This window comes from Phyllostomus hastatus, unplaced genomic scaffold (assembly GCF_019186645.2).
Source record: "Phyllostomus hastatus isolate PE091 unplaced genomic scaffold, TTU_PhHast_1.1 phas_contig_402, whole genome shotgun sequence".
NCBI classification, from domain to species: domain Eukaryota; kingdom Metazoa; phylum Chordata; class Mammalia; order Chiroptera; family Phyllostomidae; genus Phyllostomus; species Phyllostomus hastatus.
Window position 1 is genome coordinate 3194930 of NW_025333873.1, and position 26738 is coordinate 3221667.

At 53.2% G+C, this 26738-nt stretch overlaps 2 protein-coding genes across 3 annotated transcripts; one reads left to right on the top strand and one right to left on the bottom strand.

Annotated features, from left to right (window-relative positions):
- Positions 1–3047: 3047 nt before the first annotated feature.
- DNAJC5G (DnaJ heat shock protein family (Hsp40) member C5 gamma) lies at positions 3048–5401 on the bottom strand. The gene is made up of 4 exons (XM_045844697.1): positions 5289–5401; positions 4785–4998; positions 4469–4613; positions 3048–3115 (listed from the first exon to the last, which is right to left on the bottom strand). The coding sequence occupies exons 1-4, from the start codon at positions 5399–5401 to the stop codon at positions 3048–3050; spliced, it is 540 nt and encodes a 179-aa protein (XP_045700653.1).
- Positions 5402–16793: 11392 nt separating this feature from the next.
- Positions 16794–25766, top strand: SLC30A3 (solute carrier family 30 member 3). 2 transcript variants are annotated; one of them, XM_045844574.1, is made up of 8 exons: positions 16794–17065; positions 20911–21092; positions 21522–21668; positions 21765–21918; positions 22484–22682; positions 22927–23032; positions 23253–23387; positions 24877–25766. In XM_045844574.1, the coding sequence occupies exons 1-8, from the start codon at positions 16971–16973 to the stop codon at positions 25023–25025; spliced, it is 1167 nt and encodes a 388-aa protein (XP_045700530.1). In that variant the 5' UTR covers positions 16794–16970; the 3' UTR covers positions 25026–25766. The 2 variants fall into 2 exon arrangements, with proteins under 2 accessions (XP_045700530.1, XP_045700531.1); XM_045844575.1 differs by having other exon boundaries at positions 16968–17065; positions 20922–21092.
- Positions 25767–26738: the final 972 nt, after the last annotated feature.

A 26738-nucleotide genomic window follows, 5' to 3' on the forward strand; every position in this document is an offset into this window, starting at 1 on the left:
GTCGCTCTCAATCGGAAGGCTCCTGTGAGCCCGAGCCCCAGGCTCTGGCTGGGGCCCTCCTTCCAGGGGCGGTGACACAGAGCCCAAATCGACCTGTGTGAGAGGGCCACACACGGCTCAGGGTGGGAGGGCAGATCTTAGTAGACCTACGATCAGTCGGTGAAAACCTCTGCCCCCAGGGCTAAGCCAGTGACCTCGGCCCTCTTCCTCTGAACCCCGTGATTCAGAACAGTGGCACCAGAGACTCGAGAGGCTTGGTCCAACACATGGGGTCCACTTCTGTTCTTGCCCAGAACTTTCTTGCGTTGCCCTAGGAAAAGAAGCCCGGGAGGCTAGAGCTGACCGTTGTGCCAGGGCCTAGAACCACCTCGGGAGCCTGTGCGCAGGAACGTGTGCAATTCTGGCCCACGGACACATCACCGAAGCCACTCCAAGGACTTCAGATTTGTCAGGAAATTGAGAGAAGCTGAGCTGGGCTGAAGGGACCTCAGTGCCAGGGACCTATTTTGGGTACCAAGGGAATCAGTCTCCAGGGACATTTTAGAGCTCTGACAAAGTCATCATCACAAGGCTGCGGGAGGCCTTGGCCCCAGCTCACAGCTGTGCCGACTCCCACTCTCCCAGGCAGACTGGTCTCAGATGTGAGCACTGGCCCTCTACCTGGTTCTCCTGCGGGCCTTTTCTCTCTCCCGGCAGTTTGTCTTTTGGGGCCCCACATATGCACTGGGTTGGACAGGAGCTCTTCCCCCCTCTCCCAAATGACAGCTTGGCTGCATAGAGTAATCTTGGATGTAGGTCCTTGCCTTCACGACTTGGAATACTTCTTTCCAGCCCCTTCTTGCCTGTAAGATTTCTATTGAGAAATCAGCTGACAGTCTTATGGGAACTCTCTGTCTCCTTTTCTCTTGCTGCTTTTAAAATTCTCTCCTGATTCTTATTCTTGGGTAATGTAATTACGATGTGCCTTGGTGTGTGCTTCCTTGGGTCCAAATTTTTTGGTATTCTCTGAGCTTCCTGGATTTTCTGGAAGTCTATTTCCTTTGCCAGATTGGGGAAGTTTTCCTTAATTATTTTTTCAAATAAGTTTTCAATTTCTTGCTCCTCCTCTTCTCCTTCTGGCACCCCTGTGATTCAGATGTTGTCATGTTTAACGTTGTCCCAGAAGTTCCTAACCCTCTCCTCATTTTTTTTTGAATTCTTATTTCTTTATTCTGTTCTGGTTGAATGTTTATTTCTTCCTTCTGCTCCGAATTGTTGAGTCCCAGTTTCCTTGCCTTCACTGTTGGTTCCCTTTATCTCACTTTTCATAGCCTTCACTTTTTCCTCTAATTTGTGACCATATTCAACCATGTCTGTGAGCATCCTGATTACCAGTGTTTTGAATTCTGCATCTGATAGGTTGACTATCTCTTCATCATTTAGTTGTATTTTTTCTGGAGCCTTGATCTGTTCTTTCATTTGGAACATATCTTTTGTCTCAGTGCACCTGTTACGTAGTAAGGGGTGGAGCCTCAGGTGTTCTTCAGGGTAGAGCAACCCTTAACACTACGTTGTGATGCTGTATGTGGGGGAGGGGTCTGAGAGGGAGCAGTGCCACTTGCTCCACTCTCTGCCAATTTTCAGTCACTTCTCCTGCTATCCACAAGCAAATTGGGCCCTTCTTGTGCTGATTCCTGGGTGGGTAGGCTTGTGTACATTCTAGGACCCTGTGGGTCTCTCCAACGAACTCTCCTGTGAGGCTGGGAGTTCCTCCCGCTGCCTCCTCAACTCCCCACAGGTGTTTTCAGTTAGAAGTTTTGAGGCTTTATTTCCCTACTGGAACCCTGGGTTGCGTGGCCTGTCTTACTCTCCAGTTGCTCCTCCTGGTTTATTTGCAGGGAAATGTGGGACCACCCGCTCCACCAGCCGCCGCTTTGCACCTAGCCGTGAGTCCTGTCTGCCCATCTCTGCCCCTCCTACTGGTCTGGATGAATGTTCCTTCTTTAACTCCTTGGTTGTTGGACTTCCATTCAGTTTCATTTCTGGTAGTTCTGGTTATTTTTTGTTTCAAAATGTGTTGTTGTCCTTGTTTTGGTTGTGCAAGGAGGCACAGTGTGTCTACCTACGCCTCCATCTTGGCTGGAAGTTGGACAAAAGCTCTTTTATTTACTGACATTCCTCAGCCCTCCCCACAGTGGGGAGAGACAAGTATGAGGAGCTATGAGACTCTGGCCCTGAGAGGACAGGAAATGAAAGGTGTTCTCCAGGGTAGGGCAACCAGCCCTACCGTGAAGAGGCACAAGTGGGGAGAGGGTCTGTAGAAGTACAAGCTCTTCCCTATCACGTGTTTCATGCCCCTGTTTTAAAAACAAGATACATGGCATTCAGCCCACACAGATGTGGTGGAAGGACGGAGGCAAACAGGCACGGAGGTGTGAATCTCAGTCAACCCCGCACTAACGGGTGCGATGTGGGCAGCTGCAGCTCAGGGACGCCCCAAAGGCAGGAGAAGCCCCCATAGGCCTCAGATGCATTCATACTTTTCCTAAGTTGACTCATGGGGGCACGGAATGAGGCTGGCAATGTCCAGTGTATGGGCACCAGAAGAAGGCGACAGCGGCCCAGGGAAGTGTACTGGCTCAGGAAGGAGTCCGACGCTAAGAGTTCTGGACACACAGAGCTGCCAAGGAAGGTTCACTGGTTCTGCAGCTCTGAGGCGGGATCCACTCTGCTCAGCTTTTGGGATGTTGGCGGAGATATCACAAGTGACCCAGGGACCCTACCCGGCCAACACTGGCTAAAATCCCAAGGGAGGCACAGGAAAAAGGGTGCTTAGGGAAAATCTGTCACCTCTGTCTGAGACCTCCTAAGGGTAGGGATGGGAGGTCTGCTCTCAAATTAAAATTGGGACTGGAGCTAAAAAGAAGAGTAGCTGGGCAATCCTGGACCACCAGGGTCAGTGACACCATCAAGGACAGAGACTACATCCTCACTGGGCTGGACACCATCAATGCTTCTGGAGCTGGGATTGTTACAAGAGGAGGGGCAAATGAGGGTCAATGTCAGGTTTACTCGCTCCTCTCTTCAATGTGACCAATGGCCTGGGCAGCAGAAGACACCTTTATTGGGTCAGCACCTAAGGACAGAAGTTGGCGTAGTATTAAGCAGAAGGAATGAGCACTCAGGATGTAAAGCAACCCCCCCCCAGATAAGGATATAAACACTTATAGTCTATACAGTGTAAGGCAGCGATTTTCAACCGTGTTCATCTTATGGCACACATAAACTAATTACTAAAATGCTGTGGCACATCAAAAATACATTTTTTCCAATAGGACCAAAACTTAGGTATAATTTTGATTCATTCACACCAGATGGCTATTGTTGTATCAGCTGTTGTCATTTTTTCATTTGACAAATTAAGGGAAAAAGGTCCATGCCCCCAACTAAATAGTCAGGTGTTCCGTGTTTTAAAAATTCTGGTGGCGCACTGGTGGAAAACCACTGCTGTGAGGGCGTAAACTTCCCAGTTGTGACTCATCTGAACTTAGTGTATGTTCTTGTCCTATCCTTTAATTATTGCCGCGTTTCAGTTTTCATACCTCACTCTTCTTCAACTTTTAAAGCTCGTCTTCACTATAAGTAGCTTCCCCTCTTCTAAAATGTTCTCTGTTTTCTAGGATGAAATTGAAAAAACATATAAACATTTAGTAACAGTTTTTTAGCCTACTGGTGAGAAAAGCATTGCTTTGCAGTTACACATCAGCACCATTAGGTGGCGCTGGTGTGGGTTTCAGTCAACTCACACTTTCAAGTTCAACTAGTGAGAGTGGAGATACCGTATTTTGCCGTGTATAGTGCACACTTTTTGCCCAAAATTTTCTAGGGAAAAACAAGGATGCTCATTATACCTGGGTAGTACTAATTCCATATCGATATAAATGTTTTTAATTCTTTTATTTATGTTTATGCATTAAAAGTGTAACTCTCAAAAGCAATAATGATGTCCATATGCAAAATAATACTCTGAAATATGATCGTTGGTTTTCTACATAAATAAAAAATTGAATTAAAAAATTAAAATGAAAGATTTTTTTTCCCTGAAAGTTTGGGCCAAACACGTGGGGGTGCACTATACGCGGCAAAATACAGTAATCTCAGACACTTCATCTTCCTCTTGAATAAACACAATAAACCACATCCTCCAACTTGCCTTCAGTCCCTGCCTTTTCTAGGCACACTCTCCCACCCATTGCTTACCTTAACTCCCATCCATTCCTTATCTTGACTGTCCAGAGGCTAACATTACATTCAAATGGTCAGTTTGTAGCACAAGCCCTTCAGAAAACAAGTGTCTCCCCTTCCCTTTCTTCACTTTGCCCCAATAACGACTTGAGACTCTCATATTCAGGGGTTCACAGTTTCACTCCTGACGATACTTTTCATTTGCCATCCAGCTCTTACCTCGGTGCCTGTCTGCGGTTCTCACCTGATCTCGGAGGCTGTCTCTGGACATTCTGCTCGTGTCTTCTCCTCAATGTCTCCTCAGATGGCGGCTTAAGTTGGCCACAGCAGAAGCAGCAGCAGCAGCAGCAGCAGCAACAGGTGAGCAGAGCACACAGGAGGAGAAGTGTCTAAAAGGCAGGAAAGAGTGGCCCCAGTCCCACAGTTCCTGTATGTGTCCATCCAAGCTCCCTCCTTCCATCCTCCTAGCACCCGGAAGATGAGGCAACAGAAGCTTTGCCCTAGGAGAGGAGGGCCACCCCTCCTTCCTGATTCTTAAGGGACTAAGAAGAATTGTGTACCTTGAACCAACAACTATTCAGCACAAAATAGTACGTGACACCTTCTTCACCGAAGTGATCATACAAATATATTCCCAACGAGCCATGCTGGTCGTAGATTTTCCGTTTCGTAGGGTCACTGAGGATGGAGTGGGCTGTGTTGACCTCTTTGAATATTTCTGCTGCTTGGGCATCCCCTGGATTCTTGTCTGGATGATACTTCAAGGCCAGTTTCCTACCCAAGCAATTCCCAACAGCGGGTGGGGAGAGAATTGGGAGTAGTTAGGGCGGGTGAGGGTGAATGACAGGAATAGGTTTCTAGGCAGGGAAGGAGGAATGCATTAGATGTGGAAAAAAAGGATGGAGGCAAGCAGCCCAAGTCTAAATTCCCTCCCACGCCACACCGAAGAGGACAGTAGCCCCATCCAGCACCAAAGTGGGCATTTAAAAGGGGCTGCAGCAAGGCAGAAAGAAATGGGTTTAAGGAGGGAAGTCCAGGGTTTGATCAGGGGCTGAGGTTTGAACCTGTAGGCCTTTTTGATGTCTTCAGGTGAGGCACCCTTCTTAAGCTCCAGCACCGCATAGAGGGATGTCCCGGTTTTGGACAGCCGGCGGGCTGCTTCGTCCACGTGAGACATGACCTGGCTCAGAGGAGCAGCATGTGTGAGCACTCCCGCAGGTGAGGCTGCCGAGATGCGAACGTCCGGTGACAGGAAGCTCGCTGTCTTCAGGGGCTAGGTAGGTAAATGACTACAAATGACTAGGTAGGTAAATGACTACAAAGGGACAAGTATAAGACAACAGTGAGTGGGATCTACAACTAGCTGCAGAGTGCAGGTGACCAGAAGTGACATTCAAATTCACATTTTAAAGAGGAAACAGCTCACATTTTCCAGTGTCCTTCAGCTACGCAGACCACTGGACACCCCACCTCCTGGAGAGTTGTAACAAGGGGTGGTCTCAGCTCTGGAAGAGACTGATGTTGCCCAGAGCTACTAGCACCTTAAATAAACAGCGCTGGTCCTATCCAAACTCATTCTGGGTTTGAGAGACCACTGCAGCCTCAGTCTCTGAATAGGCTGGGTCAGGAATCCAGGAGATCTACAGTTACCAAGTGAGAAACAGTTGAGACCAACCCCTGAGCTAAGGGACCCCAAGCCAGGCCAGGGGACAGTGCTTGCAGCTAGGCCAAAGACTCTGTTCTTCCTCCCAGCCTCTACTCTCAACTCTTCCCACCCCTACCCCTCAGAGACAGGGCAGTGGACCACAGAGGGATGAAGAAGGAAGTGAAAAGGGGTAGCTGTAGGAGCCGACCAGCGACCAGCCAGAAAACAGCCAGCAAGACCCCAGAAAGTGGGGAGAGCCTGGAAGGCCGTAGCCCAGGAGAACCAAGAGAAGAACCTCAGAAGGGAATGCTCTGGCTCCTCAGGTCCCCTCTGGCTCAGTGGCCTCCCCACCGGGCCTGTCACTCTACCTTGGGGTCCTCTCTTCAGACTGGCGTGCTTAACACAACATCCACCAGGGTATGAAACTTCACAGCCCGCGGGGAGTCCAGCGGCCCACTGCGCTTGCGCACTGTGTCAACACTCCCGGTACTTTTTTGGCGCCACCGGAAGGTGCGGGAGGTGAAGCTGAGTGGGCCCTGGGACTTATTTCGCTCTCTCGTGGGAAACCTGAGCGTAGGGATATGCCTGGTGCCAGTAGCCAAGGGCAGCGCAGCATCTTTTGTAGACCTTTCCGCGGGGTGCATCCTCCAGGGGTATCCCCTCTCTGGTAAGAGGAAGTCACCAATCCTGGTCACAGTCCTCGCTCGTGGACTCACTCGAGGAAGGATAATGGGCTTGCAGAAGGTGGCTCTGTGAGAGGCATGGTTTCTGCACGCCTTTCTCAGCAGGTGTATTACCTTCCCAGTCTTCTTTTTCAGAATTTAGGGGTCTCTACTTGGTCCTTTCTTTCCCCTCCACCTGGAAACTCGGGCACGTCCTTTAAGACCCACCTCAAATGTCAGTATTCCTGGGAATCCCAAGAATACTGGAAATTCCCACCTTGCTCTGTCAAAGCATTTATCCTATTATATTGCTGCTGTTAATATTTAATATTAATATTAAAACATTATCTTGAACATTTCCAGAAGTTACTACCATTCTTCAAAAACTTCCTTTAAATACTATTCCATCATGAGTATGTACCATAATGTAATTATGATACACTAATATAATCCAGATTGGATAATGTTGTTTCTAATTATTTGCTAGTATAATGACCTTATGATGCAAATTCTTATCTATCAAGCTCTAACTAAACCTGTTTTTCCTCTTGGGGTAGATTTGATTCCTTAGAAGTGGAATTATTGGGTCAAAGGGAAATTTTTTTCAGGCCCTTGATCCATATTATTCTCTTCTCCCCAAAGTACCAGAAATACCGTTTACATTCCTAACCATCTTCCATCCACCCTGCAGGACGTGAGAGCACCTGCCTCTACCTGGCCTCTCTTCCCGTGACTCCCCGTGGGAAGTAGTGCTCGCAGCACCAATAACTGACCACTTCATGGTGTTGGAGAGGAGCACTCAGTGGCTCCCATAACACGTAATGGAAAGCTGTATTAATTCAATAATATCTGCCTGTTACCCCTCTTGTGGCTTTTATCACTCTCTCTTCTTTAATAGTTATCTGTGCACATTCGTCTCCCCTTCTGGGTTTTAAGCGATAAATCAGTATTCTACTCCAAGATGTGGGCACTGTCTGAGCAAACTAAGTAAGCAGTCCCCATGCAACAGACACAGGACCACTGAATTAACTAGTTTATTTCTATAGGCCTGTGATTAGGGTGGGGAGGAATGTCTTTGGCATCACCCACCCAGGTCATAGGTTCTGGGTCAGGTGAGTCTAGAGGTTAGTAACCCAAAGTGAAAGAGCTAAAGCTGACGGCTTTTCTGGAGGTTTGTACTGTGCCAAATTTCTCTAACCTGCAACCTGTCATCACCGTGACGGGAAGATAGAACTAGCAGAAAAACGCAAGCCATTTCTTCACTGGCACTGGGGGGCCGAGCAGAAGGCATTAGAAGTAAGTGCAGTGCACTTACAGTGGTTTCCTGACCTCAGTCTACAGGCCCAGCGGGTCCGGCCCCTGCCTCTCACTTGCCCTCTATTAAGTACCACAGTCTGTATTGCTCTGGTCCCTGCCCTGCCGTTTTTCTGTCAGTTCTTTGAAGGCACGTTCCCTCCCATTTCGAGGGCTTTTGGCTACGCTGCCCCCTCTGCCTGGAGGACTCCTCCCCGGGCTGTTTGCTGTGCCAGCTTCTCATCCTTTGTGGATCTCAGCTTTGCGCCTCCTCAGAGAGGCCTTCTAAATGGAGTTCCACTCCTCTCTGCCCACCTCCTAACACCCTCACCATGACTTGTGAATATATGTTTATTTGCATGTCAGTTTGTTCAAAAGCTGTGTTCCCCAGTAGACATTGAGTTCCCTAAGAGCAGGGACCTTGTCTGTTTGTTCGCCACTGTATCTCCAGCACCTAGAATCATGCCTGCTCACAGTAAATTAAAGATTTGTTGAATGTGCGACAGCAGAGGGCTCCCTCTGCTGGTCCAATGAAGGCCTGAAGGTTGACCTCTAGCAAGAGTTCCCTGGGGCCTTGGACAGGACTACAGGGCCCTTCCTCCCTCTTGTGGTCCTAGATGGGAAGCAACACAAGGGGCAAAGAGAAAGAGGGCAGTCGTGGAGATGGTGATGATGATTCTGAGCATCTTGTTTCTTGTTGGTGGCAGTCCTTCTCCAGTTCCTCATGGAGTTCCTGGGATACGGCAGGTGCTCAACAAATGATGGTTGGTGGCGTGAACCAGCAAACTTTTGTGTGCCTTTTCGGAGATACTTTTACCTTTGATCCTCACAACCACCCCAAGAGGTGGTAGGATCACATCTCTGCTTTACAGACATGAGCGCTGAGAAAGGGGACAAAGTAGGTGCTGAGAAGCATGAGTAAACATCTTTCATATCTTGCCAGAGGCTCCGGAATGTTATTACTTCTTATCATTGCCCTCTGACATTCTAATTAATTCTAACTGCAGTGCATGGCTCTTGAAATAGCCATTACGTTTAAGTTTCTGTGTCTCTGCTCTGACCGAAAGGATGCTGCAGCCAGTAGGCTGCAGAGATGGGGATGGAGCAGGCAAGTCGTCCTGGCCCCCACTTGGCCTTCACCTAGAAACAGACCTGCTTTGGCTCTGTTTCCTGTGCACGCTGTCTCTTCCGACACCTGGTGCAAAACTAGGAAGAGCGCACAAGCCAGGAGTCAGAAGCCCCAGTCCTGGGTTCTCTCTCTGGTTCTAATAAGCTGTGTCGTCTGGGACAAGTCACAGAATCTCTGAGTCTTGTTTTCCTCTTCTGTATAAACCTGTGTCATTTCCAGGGTTGATGTCAAGACTAAGTTAGGTTTGGTATAAAGACAATGGAAAAACATGAAAATAACTACGCTGAAGAATGAGTACAGACTGAAACCTTTTCTGGAACTGTTTGCCCTCTCGCCCTACCTGACTCAGGGATCTTCTAGATTGCTACCTCACAGAGCCATTTGGTCTCTCCGGAGGAAACTAAGAATCATCCCTTATTTACCCACAAACAACTAAAGTTTTAGTCATATAGCTGGAATGCACACATACAGACAGCAGACACTGACATATTTATACCCAAAATATTATGTTCTTGAACATATGCAGTGGGAGAGAGAGATCATAATTTGTCATACCCAACCACCAGGTTCTAGAATTGTGAAGTTTCCAAGCTGAAAGGGACCTCAGAGACTTAATTCTCATCCAGTGCCTTTGTTTTTTAATGGAGGAAAGTGCACCCCAGACAGAAGGTTTGACCTGCTCAAGGTCAACCAGGGAGATCCAGATCTCGGTCTCCTGACTCCCCGTTCAGCGTCTATACCGTGACTGCTCCTCATGCACACCGGCTCCACTTAAAATCTAGGTTAGAGACAGACCGAAGCTTAGCTGACATTCCCCTCCTTTCACAGATGATGTCAGAAAGTGTCCCTCTTCCCCTCCCCCTAGTTGAAGGCATATATACCACATGTGATGAAAAAAATACCACCAGCCCCATTTGTCTGTCTGTCCTCCCTGGAGCAGACTTCCCAGGGTGGGAGGTGAAGGGCCCCTGTCCTCTCTGACCTGCAACCCCAGACGCTGCAGACCTGCAGGTAGGCCAGCAGGGCACACCTGCTCACCTGTAAAATGGAGATGTCAGTGCCTACCTCTTAGGGTTGTTAGGAGGCTCAAGTATTTAGTTTGAACAGTGCTTGACACATGGCGAGTGCTATATCACGTATCGTCATTATCACCCTTTCTATCCTGTCTCCTCTCAACTTTGTGAAGAGAGAAGTTACTATTCATTTTGTCTCTGGGAAGAAGCGAAAAAGCTGGATCCTTTCTCTGAGAAGATCTGCACATTGTCGTTGGTACCCTCCCATCCCCTTTCTGCGTCCTTCTCAGCTTTCGAGAAACCTATTTTCTTGTTTTCCTGCCCAGTACCCCATGCTGCTTTCTGGCTGTTCAAAATGTCCCTGACAGTCCTTCTCAAGCAGTCAGATCTCCAAAATTACCCCTCTCACTTCCTCTCCTTTTAACATTTCTAATGAAAACCAAAAACTCCATAAAATGACCTTATTCTTAAGTGGTAGGTGATAAAGCAATCTGATTAAAACACTAACTCGGCTTACAGTGAGAAAGACTGTAACACCTCACCCACCTCATTCTTACTAACGCAAAAGGACTGACTGGTGGAGTTTCAGGCTGTGTTTTGGGAGGAGACGCGGGGCCTTAAATCCCTACTCTCCTTCCGGTCCGGCCCCACCTGTTTCGCGTCTTCTCGTTTCTGCAGCTCTGGTGCGCTTCCTCTCCCCTGCTGCCTCCTCTCCCTTCTTTCACCCCCTGACCACGGATATTCTGTGGGCTTTTATCTTTAAGCTCTCTTCTTCGGAGATCCAACCTTACACCTCTGGCTTCAGTGTCACAACAGTGCTTCAGTGTCATTTGCGTGTCATCCACGTGCCAGGTTCCCATTGTCTCAAAACCACATTCTAAAATCTGCCCTCATGATCTTGCCCTCAACCTGGTTATTCCTCTTGGTTTCTCCATTTATGTTAATGTTATCACTTTCCAGGATAATGATGCTCAAAACCCAAATATCTCTGGGCTGCGGACTCATTGTTTCCATCAAATTCTCGTTAATTTTTAAATGGCTCTTTCATTTGTCCCTGCTTTTCAGGTCCCAGAACCCTGATGTGTTCCAGATAAAGGATGCCATAGCACACTGACTGCCGTCCTAGCCTCCTAACTGTTCTCCATCCAGCCAGCTTCACCCGGCATACTGCTTCCAGGTCAAAGTTCACAGAGCAGTGCTTCCATCATTACTACTCTTCTGGTCTTAGCCTGTGGGATACAAAACAACCTTTTAAGTCTGGCAGTGAACTCTACAACTTACCCTTGATTCCAACTTGATTCCAACTTACCCTTCCAAACATAGTGTCTGCTATTGCCCTTAAGTGAACCTTCCCTAACACTCAGACTGGTCTTTTCCCCACTAAACATTCTTATACCATTGCTCTCACACCATTTCCCCTCGTGAATTGTTCTTTTCGTTCATCGGTTCACTTGCTCATCAAATACCTGTTAAACACTGCTATATGCCTACTTCACTGGACCCAATGATAATTGGTCACACTCTCTTCTGCACTTATAAATTATAGCCTAGTGTGGAAAACAGACATTTACTGGGGACTATCACGTGCCAGACACTGTTCCGGATGCTGGGGTTACAGCTGTATACAAAACACACAAGACTTTCTGCCATCATGGAACTGACATTCTGGGGCAAGGAGATAAACAGTAAACAAAATAGGTAAACTATACAGTATGTAGGTAGTGATAATGGTTGTGGAGAAACATAACACAGGGGATGGAGACAGAGACTTGTTGAGGGGAGATCGCAGTTTTTAAAAGGATACATAGCCCCTGGTTGAGTGGTTCTGTTGACTGGAGCAGCATTCAGAAGGTTGCGGGTTCGATCCCTGGTCAGGGTACATATGGGAGGCAACCAATCAACGTTTCTCTCCCTCTCCCTCCCTCCCTTTCCCCCTCCTCTCTTTCTAAAATCAATAAATATATCCTTGGGTGAGGTTTAAAAAAATGATAAGCAGGTAGGGCCTGAGAAGGTGATGTCTGAGTCAAAATCTGAAGTAGGTACTCAGGGGAGTAGTGAAGACATCTGGCAAAGTGCACTTGTCACCGGTAGACAGACAAGGGAATGCAAAGGCCCTGGGTGGGAACATACATGCCTGGTGTGTTGTAGGGCCTGCGCAAAGGCAGGGTGGCTGGGGAGTGCGGTGGGAGTAGTATGGAATGATATCAGAGGGGCTAGGCTGTGCAGGGTTTTGCAGGCCAGCGGAAGGCCTGCGGGTGACAGTGGGTGAGGCAGGGAGTAATGACATCTGGCCTGTGCGGTCTAGCCACTCGACTGAGAACAGACTATGAGGCAATAAGTACAGAAAAAGGAAGACAACCTTGGAGGCTCCTGTGATAAGCTAGAATACAGATGGTGGTGGTTTAGACACAGGTGGGAGCAGGACTTGCCGACAGTGTGGATGCGGGTGGAAATAGAGGAGTCAAGGGTGACTCTAACCAAGGTTTCTGGCCTGAGCAAAAGGAAGGATGGAGTCACCGTGTTCCGGCACGGGAGGACTGCTGAAAGGAGGTCGGGGATGGGGGTGACCGTCAGGAGCTCGGGCTCAGGCTGGGGAAGCCGCAGGTGCCTATTAGGCATTACGGAGGAGAGGTCAAGCTGCCATTTGGATATTTAAGTTTGGAGTTCAAGTGAGAAATCTGAGAATTATAAGATGCTTTCTTTTGCTGTTTCTTTTTAATAGAAAATTTCAAACACAAACAAAAATAGAACAGTACAATAATTCCCTACATACCCCCATGACTTAGCTTCAACAGCCATTGCTTTCTGCTGCTTCTAGATAGTACTTAGAGCCTTGAGACGGGGTGTTATCTCCATAGGACTGAGGGGGTAAGAGAAGAGGGCGACCAAGTCCCGGACTAGCCCAGCATTGAAAGGTTGAGCAGATGAGGAGACACCAGCAAAGGAGACTGAAGATAAGCAGCTGGAGAGGTAAGAAGAAAACCAGATTACAGTATCCTGGAAGCCAAGTGAAGAGACAATTCCCAAATAACAAAAACAAAAAATCCTCACCCAAGGACATGTTTCCATTAATTTTTAGAGAAAGGAAGTGAGGGAGAAAGAAAGAAAGAGAAACATTGATGTGAGAGAAAAACATTGATTGGTTGCCCCCACACATGCCATAGGGGGAGCGAACCCACAACCTAGGCATGTGCCCTGACCAGGAATCGAACTGACAACCTTCTGGGTACAGTGAACGACCACCACCCAACTGAACCATGCAGCCAGGGCCCAAATAACTGTAATTACAGTATAAATGCTAAGGAAGAAAAAGTGTACAGTAAGAATGTATAACATGAGGACCAACCTAGTTTACAGGTCAGGAAAGGCCTCGCTGAGGAGGTGACATTTAAGCTGCCGGCCTTCATCCTGTCTCCAACTAAAATCCTGCTTCCTTCCTACTGATTCCACTCTAAAAAAAATTGGCTCCTCCTTTCTGGAATGGCTTTTTCAAAGACAACCTGTCAGCCAGTAGGGGGCGCTGGGGACACAGCGATGAGAAAGAATTCCTACTTTCAGTGGGCTTGTACTCTGGTGAGACAGACAGGCAAATGATTTCCTTAAACGTGGGGAGTGCTACCATCACATAAGCACAGCGGGTCTTGAGAGCATCAGGTAGGGGCACATAACCCAGCTGGGGGTGTCGGAAAGGCTTCCTGGAGGTGACACCTGAGCAGTGAATGGAGCGCAGGTTTGTCACATGCTTGGATTCCAAATCTTGCCTGAGGTCTCTCTAGCCAGCCTAAATCCTGACCTCACTGCTGGGCTTTACTCCCCTTCTCTGTCAAGGTGAACTGGTCTAGCTTGGGTCCCCCCAACCTCCCAGCCTCAGCCCCACCCCAATCTGCTCTCCTGTCCCCTTCTGATCTGCTCTGCCAACCTGTGCTCTGGAACTGCCGTTGACCTGTTTTCCGGGAAACATCCGGAGCTTCCTGCCCGCATGGTGCCTGGGACTAAGAGGGGCCTAAGGACTCCCTTTAGGGAAGATCGTATCTGAGGCAGGACAGGCAGTAAGAGCACAGGGGCAAATCAGCAACAACACACGGCAAAAACTGAAACCACTCGCAATCAGTTAAAGCCAGGAAGGAAGACAGCCCGTTTATCTTGCTCATTAGGAATCCCTGCCATGCTAGCAACGTGCATGGCAGGAAATAAGTGTTCAGTAAGTGTTAAGTGAATAGTTCTTACAAGACTACCGTTCGAAGCTGTGCTTCTGATTGCTGCGTAATTTTCCTAGCTCTTAGGTGCAGAATGTCTTTCTCAGACCCGGCATTCGGGAGGACCCTTTGCACAGCTCTTCACACGGCCACTTGATGGCTCTTTGAGAAACAGGTGCAAGCAGTCTGTTTTGCTGCCAGGCTTTTCTTGCATACATTTCCGAGGAAAGGCAACTGTTGGTATTCTCCCGCCGGTGTCCCAGCTTCCGGAGGCAGCACGTTCCAAGGCCCGACACCCAGGGAGCCGCGGCGGAGGGCAGCTCTGTAATCCATCTGCTCTGACGCCCCCTTCCCTTCTTCGCCGGCTCGCTCCCCGCCCGCTCGTGGGGAGGGCACGTGCCAGCGTCTGCGCATCACCCCCTTCCCCCGGTACCCAGGGCTGCTGATGGCGCGCCGTGGGCTGCCCAAGAAGGGAAACCCCGGAGGAAGCCATAGTTGTTACTATCACATCCCCGGGTGTCGTCATCCGCTGAGGCGTGCCTAAGAAGCCCCTTCTCCCGCACAGCGCCCCGCGCTTTCTTCCTATTCTCGATCTCGCCCGCGCCGGCCACCTCGCGCGGGCGGGGCTACCACAGCCCAGCCCTGTAGTGCCCGGTGGCCCCCTCCGCACCCCAGCTCCGAGGCTCTCAGAATTCGGGAAGTCGCGGGCCTGGTGCGGAGCTTAGAAAACCGACGGCGCCAGGCGGGACGTGCCCGGGCCCTGGCGCAGGCGGGCGAGGACATGAGTTCCACATTGGCTCTGACACTGACCAACGAGGTGACCTTAGCTCGTGGCTTCCGCTCCCGCCACCTCTGTTTGCCCCCCCCCCATAACCCGAGGAAGGAGCTGAGGTCCTGTGCTTCTAGGGGAGGTTGGAGGGAGAACACCACCCCCCTCGCTTGCCCCCTCCCCGCGTGTGGGCTCTGGGCTGGGTCTTGGGCGGGGAGTGGGGTGAGGGCGCCGGGCGCAGCGTGAGTGGAGGCGCAGCGCAGTGGGCTCGCGCAGACCTTCTTGTTCTGTTTCGCTGGGCTCCCCGGCGCAGCACGGTACCTACGCACACGCAGCCCGCAAACCCGGGCACCAGCCGCACCAGCCGCACTCTCCCCCGCCGGAACAGCCAGCCCGCCGCCCAGCTAGCTTGCCTAATCCGTTCAAGCCTCACCTCCTCCGCGAAGCTCTCCCGGGTTAACCCCATCACTTCCAACTCTGCCTGGCACGTGTTCCAGTTTTTGTTTGTTTGTTTGTTTTTAGAGGTGTATATGCAGTGTCATTGTTTGGAATAATGGTAATAATGTCGCTAAGCTCAGGACGCCCAGTGCGCTCTGACGGGCGAGGTTGAAGGGCTTCTTGCCTGAGCTTACTAACCACTCCCATCTTCCACGTTTCCCCATCCGTGCGTCACTCTTTCCCCTCCGCTCGCGGACCCCCTGCTTTAACACTTGGTCGCAGCTTGGAATGCACAATCCAGTCACCACCGCGTTTTAATCTACAGTGACAGCAGGTGTGAGGGGCAGAAGGCACTGAGCCTTTGAAGCTTCAGCTCCGGGCTCCGCAACCGACTTTGCTGCGAGTGGCTCCTTCCCCTGCTTCAGTTAAAATGAGGCAAAGGGAGGTAATGCCCCGGGAGGTACAACAGGATCAAGGTGACGAATCCCCTGTCGGCAAGCGGACCACGGCCTCCCTCCAGGAACAGGGGCTTGAGGCCCCAGAGCGACGGGGAGCTGCTCTTCCCTTCTTCCGCTGCCCCAGAAATCGAAGTGACAAGACCGCCCTCCCTTTGGTCACCAGTGTCGTGCCCGGAATCGGGAAGGGACCGCGGACGGGGGCCCAGCCCCAGCCCTTCATTCACTGGCCGCATGACCCCTGCACGCTTCTTTCTCTGGGACTCAGTTCACTCACCCGGAAAACAGGAATATTAGTGGATGGGAGGGGATCAGGAAGCTTTCTGCCATTCGAAGTCTCTGTATAAATATAAATAACAATGCACGGCACAGTGCTTGGCAGCGGGTTCCGCTCAGGAATTCTGACCCCACAGCCTCCACAGAGTGGTTTCTGGCCGCAGTCCCTGGAGTTCTCCCAGATGATCACACTGCTCGCCCCACATTCTTTCTGGTTCTCTCGAGACAGGTAATGGACCTACACCTGTTTCTGCCTCCGTGTAGGGGACTGGGGTCCCGGTATGACCCGATGTCGGAGGCAGAGATGCCCCTGCGCAGGCCTGCAAGGGGCAGCGGTCTTTGGGTGAGGGTTGGTCGGGGAGGCCCCCAGGCTGGAGGAACCTGTCGTGGAACCGGTGGGCGGGGCTTGGGTGGGGCGGGGCTAGTGCGCCAAGAGGGCGTGGGCTATGGAAATCAGGCGTTCTCCAGAACGCAGTGGGGGGGGGGCTATGGAAATTAGGCTTCTCCAGAACGCGGTGCGTAGGGGGGTGCGCAAAAGGCTCCTACTCACCCCACCTGGCTCTGGTGCGGGGCAACGGGGCTTTGCCTGGGGGGTGCTGCACTGCGGGGGCGGGGCTTAGGCTGGGGGGGGAGGCCCGGTGGCCTGGAGGCGGGGCTTAGGGAGCTCGCCCCATTCGGGGCGGGGCTCCAGCGGCCGCGGGATCTGCAGTTCAGACTCCCCACGCCACAGTCGCCGCAGTTCCCTCCACTCCGGTGGCCCCGCTGCCTTGCGGGGAGTCCAGGGGTCGGCTGGCCTCTTGGACCTGGCAAGGAGCCGGCCCCACCTCTCTCCCCCTCGGTGGGGCCTAGACGGTCGGGGGCCGCGAGGACATGGAGCCCGTTCCCGCCACCGGGGGCTCGGAGACGACTCGCCTGGTGAGCCCCCGGGACCGCGGCGACGCCGGTGGCGGCCTGCGCTTGAAGAGGTAGGACGGCCCTGGGCCAGCCCTCGGCCGGGGTGCGCCACCCTCCTGCCATCCGTCCATTTCGTTGTCTCCCTCGGTGCAGCCCGGGCCGGCTGCCCCAGCGCACCGCGACTCCCTCGGCCTCGGCGCGCGCGTGGCTCCCTCCTCTGTGGCCGCACGGAGACCCCCGCCCGCCTGACCGGCCCGCCCGGACCCCCCTGCTCTGCGCCCCCTCTGCGCCCCCTTCCAGCTGCACTCTTTCTCCCGGTCCAGCGAAACGGCGCCCCGGCCCGCCCCCCAACCCTCCGCACCCCTCCGCACCCCTCCGCCGCCTTTGGCTTCCCCGAGAGCCGCTGCCCTCCGTCGGAGCGGAGTCCGCGCCAGGTGCCCCGATGTCCGCATTGCTCCGGGGCCCTGGCGGTGGGAGCGCCCCGCAGCCCAGGCTTCGGAGCCCCATCGGCCGGCCCCCGCTCCGCACGCTGGGGCTCAGGGCGTCCCCTCCAGCCGTGGCCAGGCGCGGGCACCCGGACCGAGCAGGGGTCCGGACCCCGCGGCGGGTCTTCCAGGCGCCAGGGGCGCGGCGGGCGGGAGGAAGCGAGGGGGCGACTAGGAAGGAGCAGGTGCGGTCTGGGCGGCAGGGGGTATTCCGGGCTGCGCACAGACGGGGCCGGGGGCGGCGAGGTGTGAAATGAGGCGCGCGGAGCGGCCGGGACAGCGGGCCGGGGGCGGCGGGAGAACCGCCTCCGCGTCCCGCCGGCCTCCCGCGCGGCGCCCGCCTGGTCGTTGGGAGCGGCCCAGCCAGTGCCTCCTCGGCCCCCTCCGCTGGCCATTTTGTCTGCTGGCCGACCGTCCGTTTGTCTCTCTTCTCTTTCCCAGTCCTTCTGTCTCTCTCCCAGCCTCTCTCCTTTTGTCTTGGATATGGTGCCTCCGTGTGTGTTTCTGGATCTTTCTCTGGGTGGGGGCTGTGAACCTGGGTGGACGGGGGAGCCGAAGGAGGGAAGACACCGTCTGTCTCCTTCCTGCAGGGGACTGCAGACGTGGGCGGCTGTGGGGGCTCCAGCCGGGGCCGGGGCATCTCCTCACGTACCCTTTTGACTCTGCTTCAGACCATCTCCCCTCCCTGCATCTCTCTGCCCCCCTCAATACTATTTGTTGTTTGCTGGGGGTTTCGGAGGGCTGGGGAGAGAAAACTGCACCTCCTTGTCTCTAAACAGCACGTACGGTCCCCCCGCCCCGCGCCGCACACACGCACACGCTGACAATGAGGGTCTTTAGGGCCCACTTCCCGCAGAACAAAGGGGAGCAGCCTGTTGATGGGTGGCTACCTTGGTGCTGGCCTCGCTGTGCTGCACAGACCAGGAAAGGCACCTTTCCCCCTGCCCAAAGCCGCCCAGCCTCTGTCTGCCCCTCAGACCCACCTCTCTGTCTCCCAGCTCCTCTCCATTCTCATATGACCATTAGTCACCAAATCCTGCAGTATTTTCTGAAAGAGGTTCTTCGCCACCTAACCAACCCCTCCTCCAAAATTCTGCTCAGGGAGCCTGTGGCCTGGTCTGTTCTGGACACTTCCATCTCCTCTCCTGCCTTCCTCCCAGACTCCTCAGCAAGGTCATCTCAGGGCCCAGGAAAGATATGTGAAATCAATCAGTGTCTCTCCATTTATGTTCCTTAGAGTTCATCCCTTTCCTCCTCTGCCCTTTCCCTGGCTCCTCACGCTCCGTGTGTTTGCACTGCCCTTCTCCACCCAGGTCTCATCTGCATCTCTCCCTCCGTGATGTTCTCCTCACCCCCTTTAGAGTTGGTCCCCTCTCCCCTGTGCTCTGAAATCCTTTGTTCACATGCCTCCTGGCCCTAGCCTCTCCTCGCATAGTAGGTCATTTGTGGCACCTCTGTCTTTCTCGCTGGATTGGGCTTCAGCACGTATACACTGCCTGGCACCTCGCCGAAGAAGGAGGATGGGTTTCAACACCACCCTCACCTCCCCATATTCTCTGGAAACACCTGGAATCACACACATCCAGATTCTAAGTCTTGGAAGGGAGTTCCAATAAATGAATGTACCTACCAGCACTTGGATTTTCCCTACAGGCACCAAAGTTCCCCCCACTCCCCTTGCACCTGAATGACCCACTTGGAAGAGCTTTCCTCAGCCGGAAGGCCCCAGGTGCCCCTCCCCATGTTACTGCTGTGATTCGGGTTTCTATCTGGAGCCTTCACGTTCACTCATTGATATTCTCGTCACACTTCTGTGACTATTTCCAGGACAGTATTTTTCTATTTAGGTCCTTTGTTCTGTGGAAGGTTCTATCCTTGCTGGGGTTCAGGTTGGGTAGTAGTGAGGGTGAGAACTGGGCCAGAATGGGCCTAAAACTCAATCAACCTGAGCTCAGCGCTGGCATTCCCCAGATGAGGCCCTCAGCCCCTCTCACTTGTCAAGGGAGGTCCATGGCCCTGGGCAGTTAAAGTGGCCTCAGCTGGGTGCTTACAGTCACACTGAGATCCAGCTAACATGTGGCAGGCTCCAAAGCCAGTGTTCTTACCGCTACCATTGCCAGTCACAGCATTCTGCACACCGTCCTCCCCGTGACAACCCAGCTCTGGAATCTGGCCATTAGTTCTCTGTGCCAGGAACCTCAGACTTTTTGGGTCCCAACATTCCACTCCTCCCTTAAAGGACCACGCTGAGAGTGGAGGCACAGGAGGTGGGCCTGGGAGGTAGGAGGCACTAAGGGCAGGATCCTGTGCTGAATCTGCCCCACACCTCCACGCCGCTTCCCTTCACCACTTCTCTTCACATTGCCCCTGCCTGGTACGCACACTTCGTCTTCATGGAAATCCTCCCTACCCTTCCGAGCCCTCCCCATGGGGCCTTCATCGGGTTCCCCCTGATTCCCTCATTAGAATCCATGCATCTCTTGTCGGAGCCCTGATAGCACTTTAACTGCTCTAAGGGCGACAGCTGCCTTCTGCGTATCCACTCGTCTTGTCCACCAGAAACTCCCAGAGTTCAGAAAGAATTTGTTTGATGGTTTGCTCATTTGATATACCTTACGGTGCCTACATAACGAATTGATGTGGTTGGAATCCAGTCTCAGCTCTACTGCTAACTAGCTGTGTGGCCTCCATAAGTCCTCTCCCGCTCTGAGCCTCAAACAACTAATTCTTCTTCATCTTCATCTTCGTCATCCTTCTTTCTTCTTCTTATTTCTTCTCCTCCTCCTCCTTCTCTTTCTCCTCATCCTCCTTTTTCTTTCTGAAACACTAGCTTGCCTTCAATTTTAACCCTACAGCTTTTAAAAGTGGAATCAATCAGAGGGTGAGGGCACAGGGGAATAATTTTCCGACGCTTCTCTTGTAAACTCACATTCTAGATTCTTCTTTGAGTAAAGCAGGCTCAACTGTTCACAGGGCAATTTCGGAGCTGTAAACTGTCCATGTTCTCCGTTGCGTTCCCCCGTCCAGTCGTGGTTGCCGCGATCAGACGGACAGAGAGTGTGAGGACCCTTTGTTCTTGCACCGGCACCGGAACCGTAGGGTGGACAGTGGTGGCTCCGGGACTGTCCAACAGATGCGTGCCTCACACCTCTCATTTCTTCAGTAAGGTGTTAGACTAGGCCGTCTCTAAGGTGCTTGCCAGCTATGAAATGTTTACGAAAAGGAAAGGACAGCTGAGATCCGGGTGTTCATTTAGGCCCCATCTCTCGCGTGGCCCTCTGTCCACAAGGTCCCAGCTGTGACCAGACCTTGGGAAGGAGCGAAAGCTGGGCCACATCTGACAAAGCCTGTCTGCGGGGCCTGGGATCTGAGAGTGAGGAGCGGGTCAGCCTGTGGGCCAGGCCCCGGCGGAACCACGTTGCCTGCCTCAGTCTCTTTGCAGAGCCCTCAGAGGCCCTCCCCGAGGAGCCCAAACCTGTGGAGATGCCCTTCCACCACTGCCACAGGGACCCCCTGCCACAGCCGGGTCTCACCCCCGAGAGGCTGCAGGCGCAGAGGCAGCTGTGCGCCGCCTGTGCTGTGTGCTGCGTCTTCATGGCCGGGGAGGTGGTCGGTAAGTCGGAGAGCTGCTCCTGCAACCCCAGCCTCCCGACCCCTGCCTGAGCCGCTCTCCACCCAGAGTCCCAGGGATGTCCCTGGGTGGGGGTGCGGAGAAGATGCAGGGTGGCTGGGATGTGGGAGCTGGGTGCCCGGGGCTCCAGAAGTTGGGAGAGAGGGAAGGACAGCACCAAGGGGAGTTCAGGGCAGGGTCCGCACCCGGCTTCTGCGATAACTGCTCTTTTAAAAGCCCTATTTCTTGTTGTTAAAATACATTGTTGTAGAAAAACTAGAAGATGTGGGCGAGTGAAAAGAAAATAAAAACTGTGTCACCCCATCACCAGTGAAGAACCGCAGTTCTCATCTGGGCGTCCATCCCCCACTCCCGTTTCCTTGCCTGTACACGCACCTGCAGGACCCGACCGTGCTTGTTTCACCCTTGCAGGCGGGTATTTGGCTCACAGCCTGGCCATCATGACCGACGCAGCCCACCTGCTGGCAGACGTGGGCAGCATGGTGGGCAGCCTCTTCTCCCTTTGGCTCTCTACCCGTCCGGCCACCCGCACCATGACCTTTGGCTGGCACCGTTCTGGTAAAGCTTCTGCATGATCCGGTGACCCTCCAGTCTTGCCAGAGGGTACCTGTTAGCATCCTGGGCAGGTCTCTGATAGCTTGTCTTCACCTGCAGAGACTCTGGGGGCTTTGGCCTCTGTGGTCTCCCTCTGGATGGTCACTGGCATCCTCCTGTACCTGGCCTTCATCCGCCTGCTGCACAGCGACTACCACATCGAGGCAGGCGCCATGCTGCTGACCGCCAGCATCGCAGTCTGCGCCAATCTGCTGTACGTTCCAGTGTGGAGCGGGCACCTTGTCAGGTTCAGGGCAAGGGGCCCTCCTCTAGGCTGGGAGAGCTGGCAGCACGAATGCAGTCCCCAGCGGTCTGCCCTGGGAATGCCTGAGAGGGGACTGGGTAGGGACCTAAAAGTCAGAGTCAGCAGACAGTTGTGAAATGCCTGCTGTGTGTACCATCCCCTTTTGCTGGGGGCTTTCATAGTATCATCTCAGCTCAAGCTCACAACCACCCCATGAGGTAGGTTGTATGGGCCCTAGTACACAGTTAATGAAACAGATCTGAGAGGTGACCAGGTGACTTGCCCAGGCCACATAGCTATTGAAGTAGCAGGGCCAGGGTCCAAATTCAAATCCCTGGCACCGCTTGCTGTATTCTTGCCCCCAGGCTGCACTATTTGTCTCTCTTGGACAATGTCATCTTCTTCCTGGAGCTGGGAACATAGGGAGAAAATAGGTGGAGAAAGAGCTCCGGGGAGGTGAGAGGAGGTGGAGCAGAAGTGGGCAGAGGAGGCTGAGAGCAGGCCCCTGGGCTGAGCTGCTCTGCTTCCCCCTCAGAATGGCCTTTGTGCTGCACCAGGCCGGGCCCCCCCACAGCCATGGGTCCAGGGGGGCTGAGTATGCACCGCTGGAGGAGGGGCCCGGGGAGCACCTGCCCCTGGGGAACACCAGCGTCCGGGCAGCCTTTGTGCATGTGCTGGGGGACCTCCTGCAGAGCTTCGGGGTGCTGGCTGCCTCCATCCTCATCTACTTCAAGGTACTGTCCATCTGGCCTGCCTCAGCCTTCCTCCTCCAACCCACAGCCCATCCTCTCCTTCCCAGGACCTGCAGCCTCCCTCCCCCACTCCAGCTCCTAGCTTCCCAGGACTCCCGGCCCAGGGTCCCTTTCCCCTGCGCAGGGTTCTTGGGGGCCTCTTAGGGCCTGTTTGTCCAGCACACCCCTAGATCTTCCTCTGAAAGGTCCCTGGCTCCCGAGCTTAGGGGTCTCTCTCTCTCTCCAGCCTCAGTACAAGGCAGCCGACCCCATCAGCACCTTCCTCTTCTCCATCTGTGCCCTCGGGTCCACAGCTCCCACCCTCCGCGATGTTCTCCGTGTCCTCATGGAAGGTGACTCAGTCCCCACTGCTCCCCTTCCCCCGAGCCTCTCTCTTTTCTCTGACGCATGTGGGGAGAAGGCTGGGGCTCTGGGGCCTATTGCTGGAAGGACGCTTTGGGCCCAGGGTGAATGGTGGGGGTCAGCAGGATGAGTGGGGACAGCATGAGGGAGGCGGGGCTGCCCTGGGCAGGAGCAACTCTAGAAGAAAGGCTTGGTGGGTGCTGCTTGCAGGTACCCCCCGAAATCTGGGATTTGAGCCGGTGAGGGATACACTCTTGTCAGTGCCAGGAGTCCGGGCAACTCATGAGCTGCACCTGTGGTCCCTGACACTCACTTACCACGTTGCCTCCGCACACCTGGCCATCGGTGAGTCCACGCTGGCCGCAGCCAGTTATCCCTAGAAACACGCCTCCCTCCCCCTCCCCCCACAAACATAGGAAGATAGCCTGAATTACTGGGCTTCAGCCTCTCTCTCCGTCTCTCTGTCTTTCTCTCTCTCTCTCTCTCTCTCTCTCTCTCTCTCACTCACACACACACACACACACACACACACACACACGTGCATGGTGGAGCCGAAGAGCCTTATATGGCTAGATACTGGCTATTCTGGGGGAGGTTTCACTCTCTTTATTTTGTTTAAAGAGTTATTTATTTATTAGACAGGGGAAGGGAGGGAGAAAGAGGGAGAGACATATCAATGTGAGGTTGCCCCTCACACACCCCTACTGAGCTACTGAGGTCCTGGCCCACAACCCAGGCATGTACCCTGACTGGGCATCGAACTGGCAACCCTTTGGTTTGCAGGCCCACACTCAATCCACTGAGCTGCACCAGCCCAGCCAGGTGGAATACTTCTTTATCTTGATATGTCCTGGATCAGCAGGACAGCTGCTGTTCACAGTTTTGAGGCTCCTGCCCAAATTTTTTTTAAATTTTTTAAAAAGATTTTATTTATTTTTAGAGAGGGGAGGGGAGAGGGAAAGAGAGGGAGAAAAACATCAATGTGTTGTTGCCTCTCGCACATCTGCCACTGGGAACCTGGCTGGCAACCCAGGCATGTGCCCTAGACTGGGAATTGAACCTGCAACCCTTTGGTTCGCAGGCTGGTGCTCAATCCACTGAGCCATGCCAGCCAGGGCTCACCCTCTTTAAAGTGGTTCAGGGAACCAGTAGCCCTTTGTAAGATCGCTAGTTCCTATGTGGGATGGGTACCAGGGATGGGCACAGTTAGGCAACTTCCAGCACCTCCACTCACGGGGTGTCATGTAACTACTAAAAATGACAATTGTGAAGACTGTATGGCAACTAGGGGAGCTGTTTGCAGTCCAGTGCTGGGAGGAAAAAGCTGCATATAAAATTATATCTACATTATGATTCACTATTAAAAATATATATGGTGACTCACAAGCTGACAAAGTATTTTTGAGTTTCTTCCAGATGCAAGAAGCAATCAGAGACATGCAATTTGGATGCCAAAAATATTATACTTGGTGGGATATTTGATGGCAGTTCTAAAGGGACAATGGGACAGAATACGTAACATCTGGGTTGTCCTGGGAAATCGGGTGTCCTGGCTGCTGAACCGCAGCTGTGTGCGGACACTCAAAGAACAAAGACGATATAAAAATGAGAACGGTTTAGTGTGTTAGCATAGTCGATCTGGGGTGAGTCTCTCCGATCCTTTCTTTTACATCTGTGTGCTTTTCAAACAACGCAGAAAGCAAACAAAGCTCCCCCCGAAGCCTGGCTTTAATGCCGTGCAAGCCCCTGGGTCCCCCTTCACGGATCCTTATCTCAGCTGCGGCCTGGTGCCCGACTCCCCGGGAACCTGCTGTCTCTTATCACTCTCCCACAGACTCCACGGCGGACCCGGAAGCTGTTTTGGCCGAAGCCACATCCCGGCTCCACTCGCGGTTTGGATTCTCCAGCTCCACCCTGCAGGTCGAGCAGTACCAGCCCGAGATGGCCCAGTGCCTGCGCTGCCGGGAGCCTCCCCAAGCCTGAGCCGGCCCTGCGCTCACCCCACTGCCAGGCCCAGGCTCCGCCCTGGGCTCTCAGCCGCCGCCTCCTTGCTCATGGAGAAGGGACAGAGCTGGGCCCTTACCCCTTCCTCTCTCCCTCCTTCCACCTTCCACCTTCTCAGCCCCAAGCCCCAGTGGGCAAGACCAAAGTATTGGGGGCGGGGAAGTGGGGCGGGAATTGGACTGAGCAGAGAATCAGTGCGGTGGGGGTGGGGGTGGGGGGCCTGTGGTCCCAGCTCCCCACGGTCTGGGAGCCCGGAGCATCCCTTCCGGGGTTCCTTTGTCCGCGTGGCAGGCTGACTGGCTGGCTGGCTGGGGCATCTGCCTGTCTGCGTGCTGTCGGTGTGCCTGTGCCTGGGGGAGGTAGCAGGGGCCCCTCCCCGCGTGGCCCTCGCTCTGTCTATGCAGGAGCCCCAAAACTTGCACTTTGTCCGTGTGTCCTGGCCCTGTGGTTTTGTCTGTGTGTGTACGCGTGTGTGTTTCTTGGTGCTGTGGCCCGTGTGTCTCTGTGCATGTGTGGCTGTGCTGTGACCCCTCTGAGTCTGCACCACCTCTGTGTCCGTTTGGGGGTCTGCGTCCATCCCTCTGTTGGTGCTGTGCCCTGGCTATCCCAGAGAGAGGGGGGCACTCCGCCGCAGCTCCACCAATAAACTTGTGTCTCACTGCGTCTTTCAGCCCCTGTGCTGAGTCCTCAGGAGGGGGAGACAGAATCAGACATCTGAGCACCAACAGACTCATGCAGTCCAAGCGACCTTGCACAGGCCCCCGACCCCTTCCACCCCCTCCACCGTCAAATACACATTCCGATGATGCAGGCTAGAGCCCACCAGGCTCTGTACCCTGTTCCCTACTCACAGCCTGCTCCAGCGACCCGGTCTGTGGCTCAGGGAGAGCCTCCGGGAGCCCTGGGCTGGGTTGCAGGAGAAAGCTGGAAGGCAAGGAGCCAAGGGATTCTGGGGAATCATTCCTAAAGGCCCCATCCCTCCAGGGGAGCGTGGTTGGACCACAGTGCTAGTGTGGGCTCAGTTCTCAGGCTCGTGATGCGGGGGAGGTGAGCGGTGCGGTCCAGCCCTAAGTCCAGGTTCGGGCTGCGGGCACCACGGACCGCTTTACAGTGATTCCCGTTTTGCCTTAAGAATCACATATGTTTTTGACAGATTTGCTCTTGCAAACCAGACTCAGTGAGGGACTGATTTTTGCTTTTTAAAAATCAAACTTTCTGCTCTGACTTTAGATCTAGTGCTTTGGATCAGCAGGAGTTCACCGGCCTTCCCACCCCAGATTGATCACATTCCACCTGAAGCAAAGACACGGTATTTTTTTATTTGCCCATGCATATTTCTGCAAGGTTTCCCCCCCCATAATGGAAATATCTTTATTATAAAAATTAGTTCATTTTTGTCATTAAAGCATATTATAATATATCCTTGTTTTAAGGGGGCTCGAAGGAAATGTGTGTAAAGTAGAAAGTGAAATGTAGCCCCTGGAATCTACTCCCAGACATAGCTGCTGTTCACAGTTTTGAGACTCCTGCCCCAATTTATTTTTTAAAGATTTTATTAGCCCTGGCTGGCGTAGCTCAGTGGATTGAGTGTGGGCTGGGAACCAAAGTGTCCCAGGTTCGATTCCCAGCCAGGGTACATTCCTGGGTTGCAGGCCAGAACCCCCAGCAACCGCACATTAATGTTTCTCTCTC